The 24,399-nt window shown below is 39.9% G+C and overlaps 1 protein-coding gene across 5 annotated transcripts in view; it reads left to right on the forward strand.

Annotated features, from left to right (window-relative positions):
* fermt2 (FERM domain containing kindlin 2) overlaps nt 1-24,399 on the forward strand; it is a 74,146-nt gene that overhangs the window by 27,173 nt on the left and 22,574 nt on the right. For all 5 annotated transcript variants that reach the window (XM_062041406.1, XM_062041408.1, XM_062041409.1 and 2 more), the window contains exons 3-4: nt 5,191-5,424; nt 21,739-21,867. In XM_062041406.1, the coding sequence (XP_061897390.1) occupies nt 5,191-5,424; nt 21,739-21,867 (363 nt within the window). The remainder of the gene's footprint in view (nt 1-5,190; nt 5,425-21,738; nt 21,868-24,399) is intronic.

Here is a 24,399-nt window from a genome sequence, read left to right on the forward strand (position 1 = left end):
TCACAGCTGACGTTAGCCATGCTGCTACCTCTCTGCTGGGAGAGTGCGTATACGTATGTGACGTATGACGTGACAGTATGTGACGTGTGTAAGAAGGTGTGCTTGCTGTCTATGAGAAGCAGACACAAGAAGGAGTGGAAAGAGCCTGTCGTGTAATGCCAGCAGCTAAAGGCAACTGCGTGAGGACGTATACTCGACTGTGTTGAAGGTGTGCTGGAAAATGCGGAACGGAAATTAGGGAGCAGCAGAAAAGTGGAATGTATTATTTAAATCTGTGCGTTGGAAAGCAAGGACCGGATTTTTTTAAAAACTGCATCTGGATCGGCATTTTCCCATGCCTTGCCGATACGCATTTTTTGGCCAATATCGGCGGCCGATCCGATCCAAATATCGGATCGGGACATCCCTAGTCTTAACTGTCCGATTGTGTATTGCATCAGTAAATGTAAAGATTTTTGCGTTTAATGAATTGAAATTGTAATTATTACACAAAAAGCACACCCAATAGTGATGAAACTATAAAATGTAAAAAATGGAATTTGGAAAACAAAAACAGATTTCAAAGGGCTCTATATCCCCAACGTCTCGCTCGAAGTCAGCTGGGATAGGAGAATAAACGGTATAGAAAATGGATGGATGGATGGACAATATACATAAATTACATTAAATAATAACAATAATCATGACTCATCCTATTGAGCCTCTTCTGCCCTATCATTATCATTTCTCCTGCTCTCTGTGTCCTTCTCGATGTCTTCTTCATTGCCTGTTCCCCTTCCAGCAGTCTGTCCTCTTGTCCCCTCCCCCTGCCTTCCATAAACACCAATGTCGTCTAACGTAAACACCACAGAGACACGCTGACTTGGATAGAACGCAAAGAGGAAGCAAAGGCGCTGAGAACGGGACACCAAAATCAATCCATATCTTTTTAATAATCAGTGTTGCAGACTGTGGCAGCTGTACTAAGCAGAGGGATCATGGTTGAGAGCAGCGGTGGACATGTTGTTGAATAAAAATTAATCGTTTTACCAGAATTTATGGATTAATTTAGCTTGTTAAAGCGCGCGCACGCACACATAAACACACCTAATGTAGTTAATGGATGAATAAGAACACAGAGCTCTTTAGCGAGCGCTTACGCATTCAATCTTTGTATCATCTTTCACATCCTGCAGAGGTCATAAAGCAGCGCCTTGCCATTTTGCTTCACCTTCTCTTGTCTTTTAGGCCCTCTGTGTTCACACACAGCCCCACACACACACACACACACACACGCACGCACACACACACACACACACACACACACACACCACGCAGGGATTGTGGGCCCACATTTAATGCACCCAATTACTTAGGCTGCCGCATTACGTCAGGCTTGGCAGGCTGTATTTGTAGCCGGGATATGCCTGCTCTCCCTCCCTCTTTGTATGGATTAAGTTACGTCCTCGTTGTCGAAAGAGCCCATCCAGCAAGGCTTGATAGTAAGGTTTTGTCCATTTAGCTTCTGGGGTTGGGGGAAGGTGGGCCGGTCGGTACAGACTGGAGCCAGCCAGAAGTGAGCATGTTAAGGGTAACTGAGCTGTGCAGTCATGCCTTTCCACAGTCAGCGTTGTGGTTTAGGTAGACTTACTGTGAGGGCATTTCTATAGAATTTGGTCTGTGGTGAAGAGCGAGTGCGTGCTCAGACGCCAGAAATTACAGTTGTTCAAAAAAAAATGTATGAAAATAAATTTCCCTGTCAACCTCTATCTCATTATTTTGTATTATAATAGTTAGTTGTGCTACGGAAGCTCTTGCAAGATGGAGATGTGCACAGCTGAAGAAGCAGGTCGTGGCGATGGCAACTAGACCCCATGCCGCTACAGTAATGCACACAAGGTCCCCCTTTAAAGAAAACTTTGGAATGTTTTCACTCCGCTCCCAAGTATTTGCACCGTAAACGGTGTGGAACCAACAGCTTCACAAACAAGCCCCCTCTCTAAGATCCCCATCATTGCAGTTGACACAGGCTCAAAGGGCCCCCCGTAATGACATCTGCATTGAGGGGTTGGTGGCCACTCTCTTGTTGAACTTTCTTGCCGGTCCTAATCACTAGTGTAATCTCTTCCTCGGCCTGGCATCACAGCGGTCTTGTTTCCTGATTCTTTACAGAACAGTCTGTTGGTTCACCCAGCTAATCCCATTCATTCAAACTTCTGATGGGATCTGCAGGAGGGTGTCAACAGTTCATACGGATGTCCCCTTTTTGTAAGGATTTAGGTTTCCATGGCATCAAGGAGATGGCCATCGAATCACTTTCAAGAGGAGGTCATATTTTCCTTTTGGAATGAGCAGTGACTCAGTCGTTGCTGTCGATGATGGACAACAACATGCGCTGTGCTGTGAGGTTTTCAGTCATGTAGATTCAGGACTGCCACATTTATCTCATGTGTTCAGCCTTGAATGATAATTAGCTACTCTTGTCTGCTTCTCATTGTGCTACTAGCTCCAAGCAACTTTGTATTTAATAGAGACCTTTGCATGCTTTCTGGATGTCAGGGTGGTTTCACGCAAAACTCTTTTTAGACCGATTTATTGAAACCTTAGTTCATTTCTTCCCCTTAGTCCAGTTCATTTTGGTCCGGTCTGAACACAAGAAGCTGGTGCAGATCAAAATACCTCGTGTTGATATGTTCCTGAATGAGCCAAAATGACCCTACTGAATAGAGCTGGGAGAAATGACCAATTCTCTGATGCATCACAATTAGAGCAAGGGCAATTCATGAATCGATGTGCAAATGTCCAAACATCAATTATCTACCGCTTATTCCCTTCGGGGTCGCGGGGGGCGCTGGAGCCTATCTCAGCTACAGTCGGGCAGAAGGCGGGGTACACCCTGGACAAGTCGCCACCTCATCATGTTAAATAAATTTAATACAGACGGTTGTAAAATATGGCAGTAATGCCGATGTTCTGTAAACGCTAGTGTTTCTCTTGGTTCTAACTAACCATGGGAGCACCATTAGCTAACATTCTCTTAACGTTATGTGTTAGCTGGGTTAGCGCTGACACACACGAAGGAGGGAGGAGGAGCGGACAAGCTATGCGAGCTGCAGTGCTAAGCTAGCTTGGATGTGAAGTAGTGAAACAAGTTAAGAACAAATTCTACAACAAAAAGTAACCTACTATGAAGAGAAAATTAGTAAGTAGATGTTGGGGTGGGGGGGTTGGGATATTATAATATACAATTTAATAATGATATACTATGTAATAATTATACATGTAGAAATATTTGAATTGAAGCCGTTGAATCGTGATTTTAATTGGATCAAGAGGTGCCTTTACTACTGACACAGGCATAAATGCAGTGTTCAGATTAGATGGCTGACTTACCAAGTATTCACAGACTTTATTGATTCTTGAACAGGGTTCGTAAATAGGAAAGTTTGTGTATTGAAGCAAATTTAGCAACAAGAAACAACGTAAACATGAATAATGGGTTCCAGGCTCGACAAAAGTCCATATTTGAGTAAAAGCCAGGTTGCTACAATGATTAAGATTAGAAAAATAACTATTATTATTATTATTAATTTGTTGACTTCTTGGCAGATGGGACGGGAAGGAAGTGTTGACAACGCTGTAGATACTTTTCTGAATGCTTTAAATCACACATTGCTTGCCTACTGCTTTTTTTGGACTCATGCTGAGCTAGAAATACTCAAAGCATTTTGTAAAAAGGCTAGATACACTTACAAATTACACACAGTAGCCATCAGCAGCACTGTGCTGACTGAATTAGCAGTGAGGACCGGAGCTGGATCAGCCCACCCACAATGGATATACTGCCGGGCACAAAACAGGTGGAGGAAATGTCCGTACACCGACACAAGGTTCGTACATCAAAGCATATTTCTATTCGGTCTGTGGTTTTTTAACCGAAAAGTTTGTGCAACGAGGCGTTCGTAAATCAAGGTTCCACTGCATGTCTTTGGTTTAACGTGTATTATACTGTATATGGTTAAAATGTTGTTGGATAGCGCCACATCTTTTTTTTTTAAAGAAATAATTTGCTCAATTTGACAACTAACTGATTATTAGCTGTCTGTTGCTAACATTAAAACAATTATAAACAATCAAGCAAAGTCCATTTGTTAGTGCTATTTTGCTAACTAGTAAGTACAGCAAATCTTCCTGTTTACATTCTTGCAACAAATAAGCAAAGGGCGTGGTCTCATGTGGTTTTTTTGTTATGCATTTTGGTTAGTTTATGTTTGCTATCACCTGCATATACACCTGACCAGAGTAGAATTAGACAGAGTTTACAAACCCATGAACTGATTCGAATCAGAAATGACTAACCATAGATTTTGTGGCTGGGAAACCGTGACGTCATTGCAATTTTGTTGTACTCTAGGTTCCTTTTGCTTCTTTCAGGCATATTATCTTGAAGTTAAAACACATTTCACCATTGAGAGCCTTGAAGACACTTGCTACCGCAGTACAGTATCTCGCACGAACTGATTAAAGAATGATTTAATAGACGGACGTCTGAGTCTGAGCAGTGACTCAGCGAGCGAGGAGAAAAAACCCGCAGCAAGAGACGGTGGATCGGCTGGACAGTGTCTAAAAGAGGACGTGGGTGGAGGAAATGAGACACCGCTGTGCCATTAAAGTAAAAAAAAAAAAAAGATTAATGCTTAAGTAATGACATCACTACTCGAAGGTAATGTCTATTACAACTCTAGGCCTTGGTTGACATCTAAAACTGAACACCAGCACCTCATACTGCCGCTGGTATCAAAACCAAAGCAAGGTGATCCGCCAAACAGCTGCTTTGAGTTGCCTCCTCACACAATGAGAGCAGGGCTACAACGTCATTGCAGCCTGGAAGCAATGTGGGCTTTTGGGTGCCTTGTCTCCGCTTTCTAGGGATCAGAGTGCGACTTTGCAACAAAGAGGTAGGTATGAACCCGATATCCCCTCTGTGTCGCACAAGCTGCCACATTCTCCCTGTTCTCTTCCTGGCACTTTGACTTTACAAATATTCTATTGAAGACCCCCACAAGTGATCTTCTCCTGCGGGTGACACATTTGTTTGACTTATTGCACCCTGATGTCAGTAGAAGTGAATGCCTTGAAAGGAATTTCTCCCTGCTGTTAGCGTTCTGTTGTTGCTAGTTTCACATACTAATATCGTGTTCTCGTCACCAGATGTAAAGAAGGACTGGTCGGACCACGCTCTCTGGTGGGAAAAGAAGAAGACATGGCTGCTGAAGACCCACTGGACACTGGACAAGTACGGCATCCAGGCAGACGCCCGCCTCCTCTTCACGCCACAGCACAAGCTCCTGCGCCTTCAGCTGCCCAACATGAAGCACATGAAAGTCAAGGTTAACTTCTCCGACCGTGTCTTCAAGGCCGTCTCCGACATCTGCAAGACGTTCAGTAAGTGCAATCGTGCTGGAATCACCCTTTTGAACATCCTCCTTTTTTATTCTTGGCAATCAGTTATGTTTACCCAACATACTGACTCAGATCTTCCAAATAGTAGTTTTTTCAGGAGTCACGTCCTTGGAACCAGGGCTCCATCTTGTCTTGCTCTTATGTTTACTAAACACAAATTATCAGTTTGGCTAATATTAAAAACACGGTACAAGTACAAATCAAAGCCACACAGTAGAGTAAAGACCTTCCAACAAGGTGGAATGTTTGCGGCCTGCAAAGCAACACAAAGGATTCCAACGTCATCACTTCATAACACAACAATTACTGCGTCAGTACAGATTTGTGGCCTATTTACAGTTTATTTCTATAGCGCAAGTGTCCATATTATCATTAATCTATGTTGCCAAGGATTCTGTTGGGTTTTAATTTGTAATTTATTGTGAGTAATTTCTAGTGATGTAACAATTAATCTCGCAATTAATGATAAACTGTGGTAAAACTCCTGATAGTTAGTATTACCATCCATCCATTTTCTACCGCTTGTCCCTTTCGGGGTCGCGGGGGGTGCTGGAGCCTATCTCAGCTGCATTCGGGCGGAAGGCGGGGTACACCCTGGACAAATCGCCACCATTTAGTGTTGACTCCAACCCAGAATATTACACTGCCCATACCTATGCTCTTTCATACCTATTGCACTTTCAAATACAACAATGAGTAGAGAGGAGTGTTATGTGTGTATATGTGTAAATAAATGAACACTGAAATTCAAGTATGTATTTTATTTATATGTGTAAATATATATAATAAAATACATATTTATATATAGCTAGAATTCACTGAAAGTCAAGTATTTCTTATATATATATATAAGAAATACTTGAATTTAAGTGAATTCTAGCTATGAATATACTCCTCCCTCCTTAACCCCGACCCCGCCCACCTCACCCCGACACTCCCAAATCTCCCGAATTTGGAGGTCTCAAGGTTGCTGCAAGGTGACAACACACTTGCTATGTCTTTGTCACTGGACCACACTCGGGCAGGCAGGATCATGTGGCAGCTTTATTTTTTCTTGGCTCTCCAGGTAGCACTCAGTTTGGCAGAAATGGAGCATTTTATTTGTTATTTTTTGATGGCATAAAATGAGACATTTTATGGAGTGTGACTATACGAGAGGTTGTATTTTGAAAGGTACTGGCAAGCATGTGGGAGACAAAACGGGCCTGTAGTTTTAGCTGGGGCCGCCCCGGTTGGGAATGTGTCTGCTTGCCTCTGTAACACGTCTATTTTAGCTCCTCAGAAATTTAGGACAAATTGCTTTTGGCAGACTTGTTCATACCCAGTTGTTGCAAGATTAGGGCCGGACAGACAATGTGCATTATTGCTTCAGTGCGAAATGCAGGAATGAGTTGGGTTTCTTGTTCAGTTGGCACCAATTTGTCTTTCGACAATGTAATTCGACAGTAACGTCATTTCCATCTTTTTTTATAGCTACATTATTGTTATCCCCAGCCAAACTCTTAACAGGGAGACTCCCATTCATGAGTGTAGGAAACCTGAAAACACACACACACAGTTTTAGAACGACTTCTCCCACGTTAATGGCAGCCTGACACTTTCCTGTTTTAATGTGTAAATTTTGACCTTTGACCTTTTACATTTGGCAAGCTTTACCTCCTATACTGCATTAGGAAGTCACAAGACAATAACATGGTCATCTTGGGAAATTGCGGTAAAAGTACGTCAAGCATGCGTTTTCTAATAGGATTTTTATATACAGTGCAACCTCGATTTACGAACCTAATTGGTTCCCCATAAGAATCAATGTAAATATGAATAATTGGTTTTAGCCTCGAGTCCCTATTTCAGTAAAAAAAAATTCAATCAATCAATCAATGTTTACTTATATAGCTCTAAATCACGAGTGTCTCAAAGGGCTGCACAAGCCACAACGACATCCTCGGCTCAGATCCCACATCAGGGCAAGAAAAAACTCAACCCAATGAGATAACAATGAGAAACCTTGGAGGGGACCGCAGATGTGGGGACCCCCCCCAGCTTTTGGACCTGGTCTTGCACTTTCTCTCTGTCCTTGCAGAGATATTTAACCCCTTTGGCAGAGTCAGCAACCATATAAACATCCTTCATTTGTATAATGGTTGCAATTGCGGAATTGTTTATTAAAGTAAAGTGAAGGGGCCGCGAGCCGTAAGCATACTAGCTGAAACACAAGCTCAAAGCAGTTGCGTAGCAACCCGAAGCTTTACAATGAGACGAAGAGTTTGGACACATTTAAAGCGTTTCAGATTACACAAACTGATCTCTAAGAAAGGCTGACACAGCTCTGACCGACGCAAGGGACGGCAATTGCGGAAATAAACAAGTTAGAAGTGCCGCAAGCCGTACAAGCTCTTCGAAGTAGCTGCGCCCGTGTGTACAGAATGTGAACATGATGTGTGACGTAGGGGGCATCACAATGGCAGCCCCCGATTGAATGATGAATGAAGCGTTTTCACGCCGAGACATGGTTCGCAAACAGAGGCATATTTAGCGCGATATAAAGGTTTATAAACCACAGAGGTTGTAAATCGAGGCATTCATAAGGTTCCACTGTAACTGTTAGTTCCGACAGTGATAAACCATCAATACTGTAATTGTAACAAAGTAACATGAGGTTTGACAATACTGCTTTCCAGATCTGCTACTAAATACAATCGAATCCTCGCCCAATCGTCCATTTAGGAGCCATTCAGACATCAAGCATTGCCCTGTCTAGACATTCTGGACTATCTTCACTCACTTAAACCCCCCTCATAGGGCTCCTCCCTTTGCCAACAGGAGGTTGTTTACATTTACCTCTTCCTGCAAGTAAGCCAGCACATGAAATGCAAGCTTCACAAGAGACTAGTAACACATGACTGGACTTGGGAGTGCAAAGGTGCCACAAAAGGAGCCCTCTGTCCCCCTACCACTTAAGGGTAAACAAGAGTCAGGTTGCTCTACTTAACCACTCCATGCAACACATTTAGCTAGCATCTGTGTGAACACTGAACCGTCTTTTACATTGCCCATGAAAGCTGTCACACAAAGAAGACAGGTACTGTAGGGCTGCGCGACATAAATAATATAAATTTGGCTGACGATTGAGCTTTAATACTATCGCCATATTGTAATAATGCATGTTAACTGCAAATTTGTGAAAGGAGGTGTCCTCAACGCAATGTAGTGTCCTTGCTAGTGTCCCTCCACAGTACGAAGGTGCTTCTAAATTACTACTCCTTGCCTCCATGGCGGCAAATACACTGTTTCTTACAAGTAACTTTATCACTGGAGTACCAGAGAACAACATGCCCCACTGCACACTAGGGAAGGATACAAAAACACATAGCAAATCGCTAAACTAGAGCTCTTGAAATTAAGTACCAGAATGGGCAAGTTACTGTGATTCAGTTTATCTTTTTTTTTTATATTACAAAATCGTTTGTCATTTTTGTTGTTTACAAATTTAGGAAATGAGAACCAATAGTAGTTTCTGCGTTTGTTGAATTATTTTACACTACGGTCTTTATTGTAATTTTTACGTAAATACAGGGAATAAGGAAATAATTGGAGTATTTTAATTGAATAATTGAAATCAATAATTGAATGATTAAAAATTCAAATTATGAACATTGGTATGCTGCCCCTGTAACTTACTTAGTATTACCCAAATTTGTAGTATGGCCCAAAACTACTGTAAAGTATCCAAACAACAGAAGAAAAAGTGATTATTACATTTTAACAGAAGTATGTATAGAGCCGCGTTACAACAGAAAGTAACCAGCAGTAGATTAGAAGGTACATTAATAATAGTTTTGATAAAATAATACAACTACAAATGACATTGCATACGTCAGCAGCCAAATTAGGCATGATGCCTCTTTTTGAAATGTTTTTTTTTCCATTTATACACCAAATAATATATTGTGATATACTATATATCGATATCGCAAAAGGCTGCATTATATTGTGATATAGATTTTAGGCCATATCGCCCATCCCCAGTGGCCTTTGATATTTAACATCTGGCTTCTGCGTCTCCCTTGCTGTTGTGTTAAAAGTAATTGTTGCTAATGTATCTAATTATTTGACTTGAAAGCAGGGTTTCCCCTACAATATCGTGGCGGCATATATATATATATATATATATATATATATATATATATATATATATATATACACACACACACTACCGTTCAAAAGTTTGGGGTCACATTGAAATGTCCTTATTTTTGAAGGAAAAGTACTGTACTTTTCAATGAAGATAACTTTAAACTAGTCTTAACTTTAAAGAAATACACTCTATACATTGCTAATGTGGTAAATGACTATTCCAGCTGAAAATGTCTGGTTTTTGGTGCAATATCTACATAGGTGTATAGAGGCCCATTTCCAGCAACTATCACTCCAGTGTTCTAATGGTACAATGTGTTTGCTCATTGGCTCAGAAGGCTACTTGATGATTAGAAAACCCTTGTGCAATCATGTTCACACATCTGAAAACAGTTTAGCTCGTTACAGAAGCTACAAAACTGACCTTCCTTTGAGCAGATTGAGTTTCTGGAGCATCACATTTGTGGGGTCAATTAAACGCTCAAAATGGCCAGAAAAAGAGAACTTTCATCTGAAACTCGACAGTCTATTCTTGTTCTTAGAAATGAAGGCTATTCCACAAAATTGTTTGGGTGACCCCAAACTTTTGAACGGTAGTGTATGTATATATATACGGTAGTGTATATATATATATATATATATATATATATATATATATATATATATATATATATATATATATATATATATATTTATATATATATGTGTATAATTGCACAATACTGACTAGCGACGCATGTATAATTTGGCCGCCGAAAAAAGACTGATCATCTAAACAACACTGTTGAGACAATTAGCAAGACCCACGCAATTGTCTGAAGCAGAGTCTGCAAGTCTGCGAGGTGGACGTTCTATTTTATATCCGAGATATACCAGCGGACAGTGATCTACAAAATGTGCAATGTGCAGATATTAAGAGGACAGGGCCGCTCTTGTACACTTTTCTACTACTTGTAGCAGTAATGACAATATCAAACAAACAGAGGAAGTCTGAAGTTTAAGTCATAGTTTCTTGAGTGCACTATGACTAAAGAGTTGAAGCCGTATTTTGATTGGCGTTTAAATTTTATTGACTGTTTATTTAGGAAACATATGTTGGTATTATTTATTTTAGCATTACGTAATTGTATATACATTTAATATTCATCAGTTTTTATGAGTCTCTTCTTTTGCAGTATATTTTATTAGTATTTAGTCTATCTGTTTTGGCCCTGTGATGAGGTGGCGACTTGTCCAGGGTGTGCCCCGCCTTCCGCTCATATGCACCTGAGATAGGGTCCAGCACCCCCCGCGACCCCGAACGGGACAGGTGGTAGAAAATGGATGGCTGGATTATTTTGTATTTAGGCTGATTTTAGCCTTGATAACAATCTTTGTGGTTAATACATGCTTTCATATTATTCAACAAGGTTTAAGTCTGTTAAACTGTAAGTACGTTAGATATAATTATTGAATACGAATAAAATCAAAAGTAAAATTACTAACTCTGTGTTAATATTCGATTGGGCCCCCGGCCGCTCTGTAGTGGCAAAGTTGGGCCCCGGGGTCAAAAAGGTTAAGAACCCCCGCTTTAAGGTACATTGAAATGTCAGATGATGAACTCACCCCTATTTTTAGTCCATTTGGGGCAGTGGTGTCAAACTCATTTTAGTTCTGAGGTGCCATGGAGGAAAATCTATTCCCAAGTGAACCGGACTGGTAAAATCACGGAATAACTTAAACACAAAGACAACTTCAGATTGTATTCTTTGTTTTACTTTGGCCAAAAATAGAACACGCACATTCTGTAAATGTACATAACACAAATAATCCTCCTGACAAAACACGTCAAGTTATTTGAAAATTCGGAGGGAAAAATTGGTGCAATTTCAAAAACACAACAAAGGACACAATGAATTAATATGTTTCGTCTCAGTATATCTACAAGCCATTAAACTTTAAGTCACAGCCTATCTGAGATTAAACAAAATACTATAGAGAATATCTATTTATTTATTTATTTATTTATTATCTAGGTATCAAATATGGTCTGTGTACTGTGCCATCTGTTTTTCCTTTTGGAAAAGAATCATAAATTTCTCCCGTTTTTTTGATGTGATTATAAAAAATGGAAATTGGATTGTTATTCATTATCCAAATTTATTGATGTGTTTGAAAATCGAACAAAAAACAAATCGAAGTTCATAAAACAGCGAGTGGAAAACTATTTTCTCTATTCCCCTTTCAAAGTTTGGAGCTATGGTAGATTTCACATGCCCAGTGTCTCTTTTCTATATCTTTGTGAGTGACCTGGAACAACAACAACAACAACAACAACAGAAGAAGTGCAACGTTTGCCTGCCCTATAGAGAACAAATAAAATGTGTCACTTTCCATGTCTCTGGACATTAAAAAAAATAGAAGGGAACTCTTGACCGTGACTAAATAGTTTTGACAACAATGACACCGTTTTTTGTCGTCTTCTGTTGTTCTTCCGGGTCACTCACAGTCGAAGATCCTGAAAAGAGACAATGCGCATGTGCAATCCACAGGAATAGAGAAGAGTTTTCCACTCATTGTTTAAATTCCCATTTTCAATTTTCAAACACATTACTAAATTTGGATAATAAATATATATATATTTTTTTATCAAACCAAATAAACGGGAAAAGTTTATTTTTATGTTTATTTATTTTTCCAATCAAAACAAAAAATGGAAGGCCCTGATGTACACGTACCCTATTCAAGAACGTTGAGTTATACTCTGTGTCCACTTTTCTCTTTTTCGACAGAGACATTTTGGAGCAATGAGGGTGCCAATGCGCGATGTGTTCAAAGCAGAGGATGTAAAACGGCAGGTTTCACGTTTCATTTATGTCGAGGGGGCGCAGCCGCAGCCACTGTGTACCTCATGCTTGGCCCGCTATAAACCGTTTGCTTGCCTAACAGAATTGCTATTGCGACATTTAGTGAATTTATTTAGAACAGCAGTTTCTTTCATGAAAAATTGCAGCACATTTCAAACTCATCTCGCGGGCCACGGGTCAAATTAAACCTGTTCACGGGCCAGATCCGGCCCACTGGCCGTACGTTTGACACCCATGATTTACTGTTGTACTGCTGGTCTTGTTCGCTGCAGTGAATCATTGACTTTTATTCAGAAGGTGTCAATTCTGCCTAAGGACCACATTTTTTTCGTAAGCCTTCATCCACACTCAGGCCGCAAGTATGTGACAAACTTTTTCCCACCAGATCGTTAAAAAATCTGCTCATATATATCAAAAAAGCTACCAAATATGTCAGCAATAAATGTGTCTGTTTTGTCAACTGTCTGTGTGCATTGTTCCTGTGCCTGATAATTCATGCTTCTGTTGGCATTTGGTCTGACTGTTTCCTAGATTCCACAACATGGCTTCATTTCATCCGTGATGGTGAGGCTGTGGTAAAAAGAAGACTTGAGAGAATGTACTTTGTCCGTTATTTCTAGAGCCACCATAAAACATTAGCTGCACCTTTTCTCATAGGAACAATGTTCTTAGAAGTGCTCATAAAACATAAGGTCCAAATATTAAACTGCATTTATAGATGTAACTTGTAATCTGTTGGAGGTTACTATAATTTTTTTCTAGGGATGTACAATATTTCTTTCTTCAAGCAGACACCGATCATCCAGGACTGAGATAGACCGCATCGATCACATATAGTAACTCCTAATTAGGGATAGGTACCATTCACATTTGAGCCAACACGGTACAAATTATTGGTACCGGAGAATGGATTCTGGTACTAAAAAGTACCAAAAAATAATTGTTTTTGATAATTACATTTATTTTTTATTGCAACATTTAAAAAATTGCCTGTAATGCTGTCCAGTTGTTTATATCTTGTTTTATTATAACATTTCTGAGTCTTCAATTACAGCTGCAAGTCCAAGACATGTGTAAAGTTAATGGTGTGTCGGTAGGTCAGCTCAGTATTTGCTGTTTAGTCCTTTGTTGCGCTCTAAAAAGTCTTAATAGTGTAAGTATTGTACTTATTACACATCAGCTGTTGCAACATTATCTTGAGTTAGTGTGTCTGAGTCTGCTCTGGGTGATGCTGTAGTGTTTGCAAAATGCCAAAGTGCGTTGGCAACTGGGCGTGACGTCACGCACAACCCAGGTACCGTAAGTTGGCACCATTCAATTTTACATGAATCGGTGCCTGGTAGGAATGGCGTGATTCCGTCGGTGCCAAAAAAGTGCCCGATTCGGTACCCATCCCTACTCCTAAGAGGTAGCTTGATTTGCTCACTTGAACCAACCTACAGCACAGTATTGGTAATCTCGCTTCTTTGAGGCATTTTCTTTTTATTCTGAGCTCTTTTTTATGTTATCGGTAGGGGTGTAACGGTACGTGTATTTGTATTGAACCGTTTCGGTACGGGGGTTCGGTTCGGAGGTGTACCGAACGAGTTTCCACACGAACTTATTAAGTAGCCGCCTCCACTTCCTTCTGCCTCTGTCTCTGTCAGTCCTCTACACAGCACCCAGCATTGTCCCACCCACACAACCATCTGATTGGTTGCAAACAGAGCGGTAACGGCCAATCAGCAGTGCGTATTCAGAGCGGTAACAGCCAATCAGCAGTGCGTATTCAGAGCACATGTAGTCAGTGCTTAACGTTTAGCAGGTAAGCATCAGGCTGCGGACTCTCCCCAAATGATAATAAACACCTCCCAGTTAACTACTAGTAACATCACTATGAGACCGTTGACATTCTAGAAATATAAAAGGCAGTTAAGCTCGCTCGCAGTCCTGGCTTAAGTTGAAGGCTAATTCGCTTTTAGCGTAACGTTAGCTCATTTTGCAGTGTGTGTGTGTGTGTGTGTGTGTGTGTGTGTGTGTGTGTGTGTGTGTGTTACGGACAGCAAAGCCTTGTCTGTCTGTTATTTCATTGTACCTTTTTCTGTGTTGATTGAGCTGTGTTGAAGCAACAAAAAAGGACATTATGTTAAATGAAGAGTTTCTGTCTCTGAGAGTTGATATAATAATGTAACTCCATCATTAAGCCTACATGAACTCCATGGTGTTCAGGGATGAATAGTCTCTCCTATTGCTATTGTACCATTTTTTTCAGCTATAGTTACATTAATCATTAGAAATGCAGCAGCCTAGTTTTGAATGGCAGGGTCCCTGCTATCACATGTTGATAAAAATATAACATTTACATAATACAAATCAACTACAGGCTTCCCAAATGCTGCAATAAATTAAGCATGATGAGTTGACTTGAAACTGTTTAATGTTGCACTTTTTATATGTAGAAGAAAAGTTTTGTCATTGTATTTAATCTGAGCAACAACTTGAGGCAGTTTAATGTTGATTAACGTGGGCAGAATTATTATAGTGTTCCCAATGTTAAAAGGATAAAGCCATTGTTTACAAATTTGGTAAATAAATAACCAAAAATGTATATGTTGTTGTTTTCTTACTGTACCGAAAATGAACCGAACCGTGACCTCTAAACCAGTGGTTCTTAAACTGGGTTCGATCGAACCCTAGGGGTTCGGTGAGTCGGTCTCAGGGGTTCGGCGGAGGTCAAGACACACCCGGACTCATCGTGTAAATAAAAACTTCTCCCTATCGGCGTATTACGGATACGGCAACAGCAAGAAGTCACACTGATTTGCAGGTGTGTCATTTGTTGTGAGTTTATGCACTGTGTTGGTTTTGTTCTTTGAACAAGGTGATGTTCATGCACGGTTCATTTTGTGCACCAGTATAAAAACATGGTAACACTTTAGTATGGGGAACATATTCACCATTAATTACTTGCTTATTAACATGCAAATTAGTAACATATTGGCTCTTAACTAATCATTATTAAGTACTTATTAATGCCTTATTCGGCATGGCCTTATTATAACCCTCTAACCCTGGCCATAACCAAATAACTCTAAATTAAGTCTTTGTTACTTAGAATATGTTCCCCTAGTGTCCAAAAAACTCTAAACTCTAAGTTACTTAGAATATGTTCCCCATACTAAAGTGTTACCAAAAACATATAACTTTGTCTTGAATTTGAAAAAAAACCAAAACATTTTATTTTTCAATAAAGAAGGGTTCGGTGAATGCGCATATGAAACTGGTGGGGTTCGGTACCTCCAACAAGGTTAAGAACCACTGCTCTAAACTGAGGTACGTACCGTACGAAATTTTTGTGTACCGTTACACCCCTAGTTATCGGATAATTATCTGTCAGACATTTTTGTGCACTCATAATGTTTTGCATAGGAAGTCTTTACAATGTAATTGTAAATATATATATGTGTATATATATAACAACGGGGTCAAAACGTGTAAAATCCTTCAACCTTTACTGGCAGTGTTTTGGGTAACAAATGAACTTTATACATTTTATTTTACTCTTTTAAAGTTTAAAAAGAACTTTGCAAGTTGACACTTTTAGATGCTCACTGAGCTGAAAGCGGAAAGTCTGCGCATTTGTCCACCAAATCAACAACCTCTGGGACTTCAATGTTAAAAGTCAAATTGAATTGTTTACTTGTTGACAAGTCAGGTATCCATTATCTGATTTGTGGTAAAAGAAAATAAGAAAGTAAATGCATTTGCCCCCATAATTATTGCTTAATAGTACGTTAAACGCCACGTGGCTCTCCAACAGCCACACTCGCACATAGTCTGACAGACGCTTGTGCAAATGCGTGCGTGTGTTTTGGACCCCTAGCTCAGTGTGACAGAAGCCGGGCAGCACGCCTGCACCTCACATGGCTGTATAAGGGCACAGGGATTGTGCTTTAACGCTACAGCGACCACAATGGAAGGAGGGAGTGAGAGTGAGTGAACTCCCATCTGCTCGTTTTTAATACTCCTGGAATGCTTTTGCTGTAGTTACACAAAGCAAACAAGCCTTTCCTACTAAGATGTTCTCCCTCTGCTCATGCTTCCCTAAACAACCTCTATCAGTCACATTATCATAATAATAAGAAAAAAAACAAGCCATTTTTGTGTCTGAACAAATACGGCTCTCAAATGTCAGCTTGGGTCCTAATTCAAATGGAACTCATTCCATGCGAGGATCCAGATGTGGTTCACAACTTGCCACATGTACTCTGGTCCTGACACATTTGGAGCCCCCCCTCACTGCCTCACCAACACCATCACCATCATTCTGTTGCAGAGTGATGATCACCGGCCTCGGAAAAATAAGCTGCTCTGTTTTAGTCATTATATCACGTTGTGAACATGACTCTCCTTGAAGCACACGCACATGCGCACACACACACAGTTATGTTTAAAGTTCTACTGTTCAGCAGCAACCTAATTGTGTGTGTGTGTGTGTGTGTGTGTGTGTGTGTGTGTGTGTGTGTGTGTGTGTGTGTGTGTGTGTGTGTGTGTGTGTGTGTGTGTGTGTGTGTGTGTGTGTGTGTGTGTGTGTGTGTGTGTGTGTGTGTGTGTGTGTGTGTGTGTGTGTGTGTTAGAGGACTGAAAGGGGGGTTTGAGTCTGTGTCTGGCCTGTCTCAGTCGAGGATTACAACTCGAAGTAAGATTTGTGGGCGCCCTGAGAAAGGGGATTTGCGATTTTTCCACCGCTCATGTGCACAGCTGTCTGCATTTCTTACCTTATCTATGCTGACTCTCGCCATTGTGACATCTTAGCATTTTTTTGTACACGCTCTTAATTTGAAATCCATACTTTTTGTTTTTATGAAAGATTTTCACCAAAATGCTTTAATGACACTTTAATAATGCATTGATCAATGTGAAATAGTAATAGCCAAGTCTTTAAAGGGGAACTGCACTGTTTTAAAAAAAAAAAAAGTCAATCATTCACAATCTTTATGTAAGTCAAGCACACACGTTTTTCTCTTTTTTTTATCATTCTAAATTCATAAATAATCGCTAGCAAAACGATGGAGGGAATTTCTCTATACCACAGAAAATCGCTCTAAAAACATTGAAAAACCTCCATCAATGTTTTATATACACACTAAAAGTAATGTGGAAACAGGCACATTAACCACATGTAATATTTACCTATTTTGCTCATTTTAAGCATACAGCAGCGCATTAAATTCACAGAAGCATTACAACGTTTGCATTTTCCTTCAACAACAACACAGTGTTTCCCACACATTCATTTATTTGTGGCGGCCCGCCACGAAAGAATTACGTCCGCCACAAATAAAATAAATAAAATAAAATAAAAAGATAATAATAATTTTTTTGTTGTTGTTGTTGTCCTGTCCAGCTTTCCAGGCAAATCATATAGTTGATGTAGATGCCCATATAGGCTGTTCAGATTTACTTTACAAAAGAGAAGTGTAGGATGCTTCTCTTGTTGCCTTATTTGGGGACGGCGTGGCAAAGTTGGTAGAGTGGCCGTGCCAGCAATTGGAGGGTTGCTGGTTACTGGGGTTCAATCCCCACCTTCTACCATCCTAGTCACGTCCGTTGTGTCCTTGGGCAAGACACTTCACCCTTGCTCCCGATGGCTGCTGGTTAGCGCCTTGCATGGCAGCTCCTGCCATCAGTGTGTGAATGTGTGTGTGAATGGGTGAATGTGGAAATACTGTCAAAGCGCTTTGAGTACCTTGAAGGTAGAAAAGCGCTATACAAGTATAACCCATTTATCATTTATTATTATTTATTTGTATTTGACCACTACTGTTTTCTGTTTATTTGTTACTGACTGTGGCAGGACACTTCTGCCTCTGTTTCACTTTATGTTGCTGGTAAATAATATGGTTGTAATAGTAGGCTAAAGTTACATTATTTAGTATGCATTAATTAAAGGGGCAGAGCTTTAAGAGAAATTTTAGCTTTTATATTTTATAAGATATATTTTTTGTAAGAACCCCAATTAATAAATATATTTCAGTGAATAACTTATTGTTCAAATCTGTACATAAATATGTACATAAAGTGTTGTAATTATATTGTAAAATGGATGGATGGATGGATGGACGTTTAAAACAAAACTGTTATTATTAATTAGTAAGTATACATTTTTTGAGCCTTTTTAGAAGAAATCATATTGTAGTAAATTATGCAAATTGCTCGATGATGTCATGGTGACCACGCCCATAGCCACGCCCCCACCGCCACAGGTATCTTGGCAGTGTATGGGAAACACTGCAACAACTACTATTACTAATGACAGACTTCATGAGAGACAACAAAGGCTACTTTGGGACAAATGATAATCCAGCACCTTATATTTTTGAGCCTGTATATATGAATGATTAGCTACAAGGTTTGGATGTTGTGTGATAAGCAGATGCAGCAAGTAGCACTATTGCTAAACTTTAAACAAGTAATACATACTACAAACATAATAAAACAAACACTTACTTTACAACGTCTGCTTTCACTGGAATGACGACCGATGGAATGTTTATCTTATGTTTATCTTGTAATCATCCTCGGGCAGGTTTAAGACAAAAAAGTGCCACAAACAAGCGTCTTTTTGTGTCTTTCTCACCATCTTTGGGTATAAGTAGAATGTCAATGTTGACCAACTTCTTGGTTTATGGCCATATCCTTCTAATATCCAGGTGAGCGGCATGATTTACAATCTACAAATAACTCTCTAGAGGTGATGCAGCAACAGCACCTGCTCAATATGTCAATCTGGCAGCATAAGATAGCTACCGCTCTGTGATCATGGCACCACTAAAAGTAGTTACTCTATATTAGCGATTATAATAACAAAATCGCTAATACTCTGTTAACGTTTAGGTCACGACATGACATGACGCCATCAGTGTGTGAATGTGTGTGTGTAAATGGGTGAATGTGGCAATAGTGTCAAAGTGCTTTGAGTTACTTTAAAAAGGTAGAAAAGCGCTATACAAGTACAACCCATTAACCATTTACCATGTAAATGGAGTTTTGTTGGCTTTTTTCGGATGTTATTTTAGAGAGCTTTATGGGCGCAATAGATTACTCCCATTAGCTGCTGTGTTAGCCACCTCATACTTGCTGTAGGGCTGGATGAGTATGGCAAAAATAATAATCACAATTATTTTTGATTGATATTGTAATCACGATTAATTATGCGATTATTCATTAATTTGAAAACATGAGTATTTATTGTACCACCAAAACTCAACTTTAAATATAGTTAAAGAATATACATTGGTAATGAAAAAAACACAACAGGTAAAATAATAGTAATAACAATACATTAAAGTTAAAGTTAAGTACCAATGATTGTCACACACACACTAGGTGGTGAAATTTGTCCTCTGCATTTGACCAATCCCCTTGTTCACCCCCTGGGAGGTGAATGGAGCAGTGGGCAGCAGCGGTGCCGCACCCGCGAATCATTTTTGGTGATTTAACCCCCAATGCCAACCCTTGATGCTCAGTGCCAAGCAGGGAGGTAATGGGTCCCATTTTTATAGTCTTTGGTATGACTCGGCCGGGGTTTGAACTCACAACCTAGCGATCTCAGGGCGGACACTCTAACCACTAGGCCACTGAGTAGGTCATTTAGATCAGTGGTCCCCAACCTTTTTGTAGCTGCGGACCGATCAACGCTTGAAAATTTGTCCCACGGACCGGGGGGGTATTTTTTTATTTTTTTATATAAAGAAATACAATCATGTGTGCTTACGGACTGTATCCCTGCAGACTGTATTGATCTATATTGATATATAATGTATATATTGTGTTTTTTATGTTTATTTAATAAAAAAATAAAAACTTTTTTTTTTTTTTTTTAATTTCTTGTGCGGCCCGGTACCAATCGGGCGGCCCGGTGGTTGGGGACCACTGATTTAGATAACAATAGCAATATAAACAACAATACAATCAATTGTCTACCCTTTACACTTATTTTACCACCATAGAGTGTGTGCTTTTTGTGGCAAATACAATTTTATAAAATATTTGTCAATTAAATGCAAAATCTCTCACATTTATTGGTGGAACACATCTTAGGATAATTTTTATCAGTATTTTAGGTCAAAGCATATTAGTTGTGTAAATGTATCAATAAGTGCTTTAAGACCGCAGTCAGATCGGATGTGGCGCATCATGCGATTATTGTGAGGGGGGGGGAGTGTGCTGCTGTTCTCCGCTTGACATGTGGAGGCGACTCGAGGCTGTCAAACCCTGGCCGAGTCATACCAAAGACTATAAAAATGGGACTCATTGCCTCCCTGCTTGGCACTCAGCATCAAGGGTTGGAATTGGGGGTTAAATCACCAAATGATTCCCCAGCGCGGCCACCGCTGCTGCTCACTGCTCCCCTCACCTCCACGGGGGTGAACATGGGGATGGGTTAAATGCAGAGGATAATTTCACCACACCCAGTGTGTGTGTGACTATCGTTGGGACTTTAACTTTTAACTTTAAAGAAAAGGGGAGAGAGCGCCTCTTAAATGGCGACAACTGTTGTGTTCCCAGGTTGATCTTACATTGATGATGTCGTTCACAACAACACAAGCAGTTGAGATGTGCTGTGGGTGTATGGATAGTTCTGGCTAGTTTTAGCTTTGCACCTTAGTCCCTATTTCAGGTGACCGCCTCGACATTGTTAAGGACAGGGCGGTTACTTCTTTAGGGGATGAATGAGTGGTCCCGAACACATTATTTTCCCAAACAAATGTTTCTTCTCACAATGACAACATTTCACTCACATTTATGTCAATTTCCGTGATATTCTGCGATTAACAGTGGGTTTCATTACAGTGTCCAATTCTGTGACTTTGTCCTCTGTTACGTCAATGCGGAAATCATATGCCTTATTTTTTGTTGAGTTTAGTTATTATTGATTAGGCGTACGAGCGTTGTGTCAAATAATAAGTAGCAACCATAGTAAGATCCCAAACTTCTAGTAGACATGCTTTTTTCCCCACTCATTCGCTCCTCATCCGTTCCACCGTTACAAGCTCTGGAATTTGCATGCACGTTGCGCGGCCAATTAATTTTTTTTTTTAATTATATTTTCATGATCGTGAGAAGCCATTTTTGAAATCGAAATCAACGTTTTATTAATTGTCCAGCCCTAACTTGCCTTATATTATAAATTAACAAAGAAAAACATGTGTTCTTGTCTCACATAGGGATTGGGAATGATAGGGAATCTTTTAACAGAAGAACTTGTATAAATCCTGCTGTTGCCTCAAATATTGACGACCATTTAAATGTGTTACTTCCTTTCTCGCTCCAGATATTCGCCATCCAGAGGAGACATCTTTACTGCGCAAACCACGCGATCCCAAAAAGAAGAAGAAAAAGTTAGAGGAGGCGGAGGAGGACGATCTGGAGCTACAAGGTCCACTGTTAACCCCTGGATCGGGTAAGGTTCATCACACATCAAACTCAATGCAGTTATTTTCAGTCATTAATGAAAACCTTTAGTGAAAAAACTACAATGATTGTTTCCAATGGAACTAGTGATGGTTCCCATGGTGTCTCCTCTGTTCAGTCTGTGTGAGAAATTCTGAATTTGGTTTCACTAAGATGCACCTTGTGTTCAGCGAACCAAACTTCTAGTGTTAGCCCTTAGCCCTGCGTAGCCTCTGCAGACCTGGCTCTCGATTCCTTGGCAGAGAGGATGAAGGATGGTTGAGATTCCACACATAGTTGGTCACACTGCCATTTTAACCGGGCCTACACAACCCCCGCCTCCCTCCCTCGGCCCTGCCCTCAGCCAGCCAGGGCTGAGTTATGACCAACTGTGCAGGGAAGACTGCAGTTAGCATACACCAAAACAGCTAACTGTCAGACATGACGACGGCAACTTTCCCTCAATCAATGTAACAGAAGATCATATGTTTTCATGTGCAATCACTTCCAAAACCCCTTTTAATAGAGGACGGCGCCGACACCAAAATAGTCGTCATCACATGTCCTCGAGGGTGTCTTTCCTTGATGATATATGGATATGTTATTTTTTCCCTCACGTTGTTTAATGGTGCCAAGGAGCACTTACAGCAAGAATGTGCACAATCCCCGATCAGATCACATGCTATAGCTGGAGAGTGCACTCCAAGAGCCAAATTGCTAGGCGTTATTCCGTCCCATGTGTGCACGGGGCTTGGCCTTTTTTGCTTAGATCTCCTGATTGGAATCACGAGGCCTCGCAGAAAGGAAGCGATGCAATCACAACACCGGCCAAATCTTCCCTTCTTGCACACTTATAATGTTCTCCATGTACAAGCAGGAGGGGCATATTAGCTTTTTGATGGGACAGAAAAATCGCTCTCTGACTGTTCTGAACTCCTGTTTCCATGCCAGCGTCACAGTGAGCAGAATAATCAACTTTCCATAGCTCAAGCCATGTTGGTTTTCTTTAGACCAGTGGTTCTTAACCTTGTTGGAGGTACCGAACCCCACCAGTTTCATATGCGCATTCACCGAACCCTTCTTTAGTGAAAAATAAAATGTTTTTTTTTTTCAAATTCAAGACAAAGTTATATTTTTTTGGTAACACTTTAGTATGGGGAACATATTCTAAGTAACAAAGACTTAATTTAGAGTTATTTAGTTAGGGTTAGAAGGTTAGGGCCAGGGTTAGAGGGTTAGGGTTATAATAATGCCGAATAAGGCATTAATAAATACTTAATGATGATTAGTTAAGAGCCAATATGTTACTAATTTGCATGTTAATAAGCAACTAATTAATGGTGAATATGTTCCCCATACTAAAGTGTTACCATGTTTTTTTACTGGTGCACAAAATGAACCGTGCATGAACATCACCTTGTTCAAAGAACAAAACCAACACAGTGCATAAACTCACAACAAATTACACACCTGCAAATTAGTCTGACTTCTGCTGTTCTCGTATCCGTAATACGCCGATATGGAGAAGTTTTTATTTACACGATTAGTCGGGTTTGTTTTGACCTCCGCCGAACCCCTGAGCCCGACTCACCGAACCCCTAAGGTTCGATCGAACCCAGGTTAAGAACCACTGGTTTAGACACTAAACTATTAAGATTATTGATGAAAGGCAGTAAATTCCCAAAATGTATTTGATTACATAGTTTTCGTTTTTAAATGATTTTGAGTAAACGAGAAAGTGTAAAGGAAAATGCAGCTTTTTTTTTTACCACATTGTACTGTATTTTTTGGACTATAGAGTGCACCCACTAAAGTTAAGAAGAAAAAACATTTTTACATACAGTATATTAGCCACACTCCACTATAAGCCTAATATATATATATACACGTTGTTAAAATTTATTTACACAGGGAAATTGTGTAAATACCTTAATTGTTTCCAAACAGTGCCTGTCACATTGCAGTAAAACGGCTGATCAAACAAAACAGAAGTCATTGTCCTGAGCCCACTAGCTGCGGAAGCTCGCTCTCCAATGAGCTAAACAGACTCAACGCCACGGTGACATTTTGGTGGATTTACTGAGGAATTTGTGAAACTAAAAACAATACGAACAGAATGCCATTTTTAGTTAATATTACTAACACAGACACTCGTAAACATGTTAGCATATTAGCTAATGCTAACAATGCTAGCTTGATAACATTACGATAGCACTTACAATTGTGCATGAAAACACTCCTAGAGACATCACAATTGGGACGGTTTATTATGAATAGTTTTAGTTATATTGAAAAACTTACAAACGCTAGTTAGTGGCCATAAACAATTAGTTTTTACAGCAGATGTGTCCAAAGTGTGGCACAGGGGCCATCTGTGCCGTTGGGCACATCACAAAAAACACCAGCAAAAATTGAGAAAACAGCAAGAAACACAATGAGAAAAAGCTAAAATGTTGACATCAGCCAACCAGTTTTGTTTTTAAAGAAACAACAACAAACAAAAAACAATACAATATTTTATATAAATGTGTGTGTGTGTAAA

Source organism: Entelurus aequoreus, linkage group LG03 (assembly GCF_033978785.1).
Source record: "Entelurus aequoreus isolate RoL-2023_Sb linkage group LG03, RoL_Eaeq_v1.1, whole genome shotgun sequence".
NCBI lineage: Eukaryota > Metazoa > Chordata > Actinopteri > Syngnathiformes > Syngnathidae > Entelurus > Entelurus aequoreus.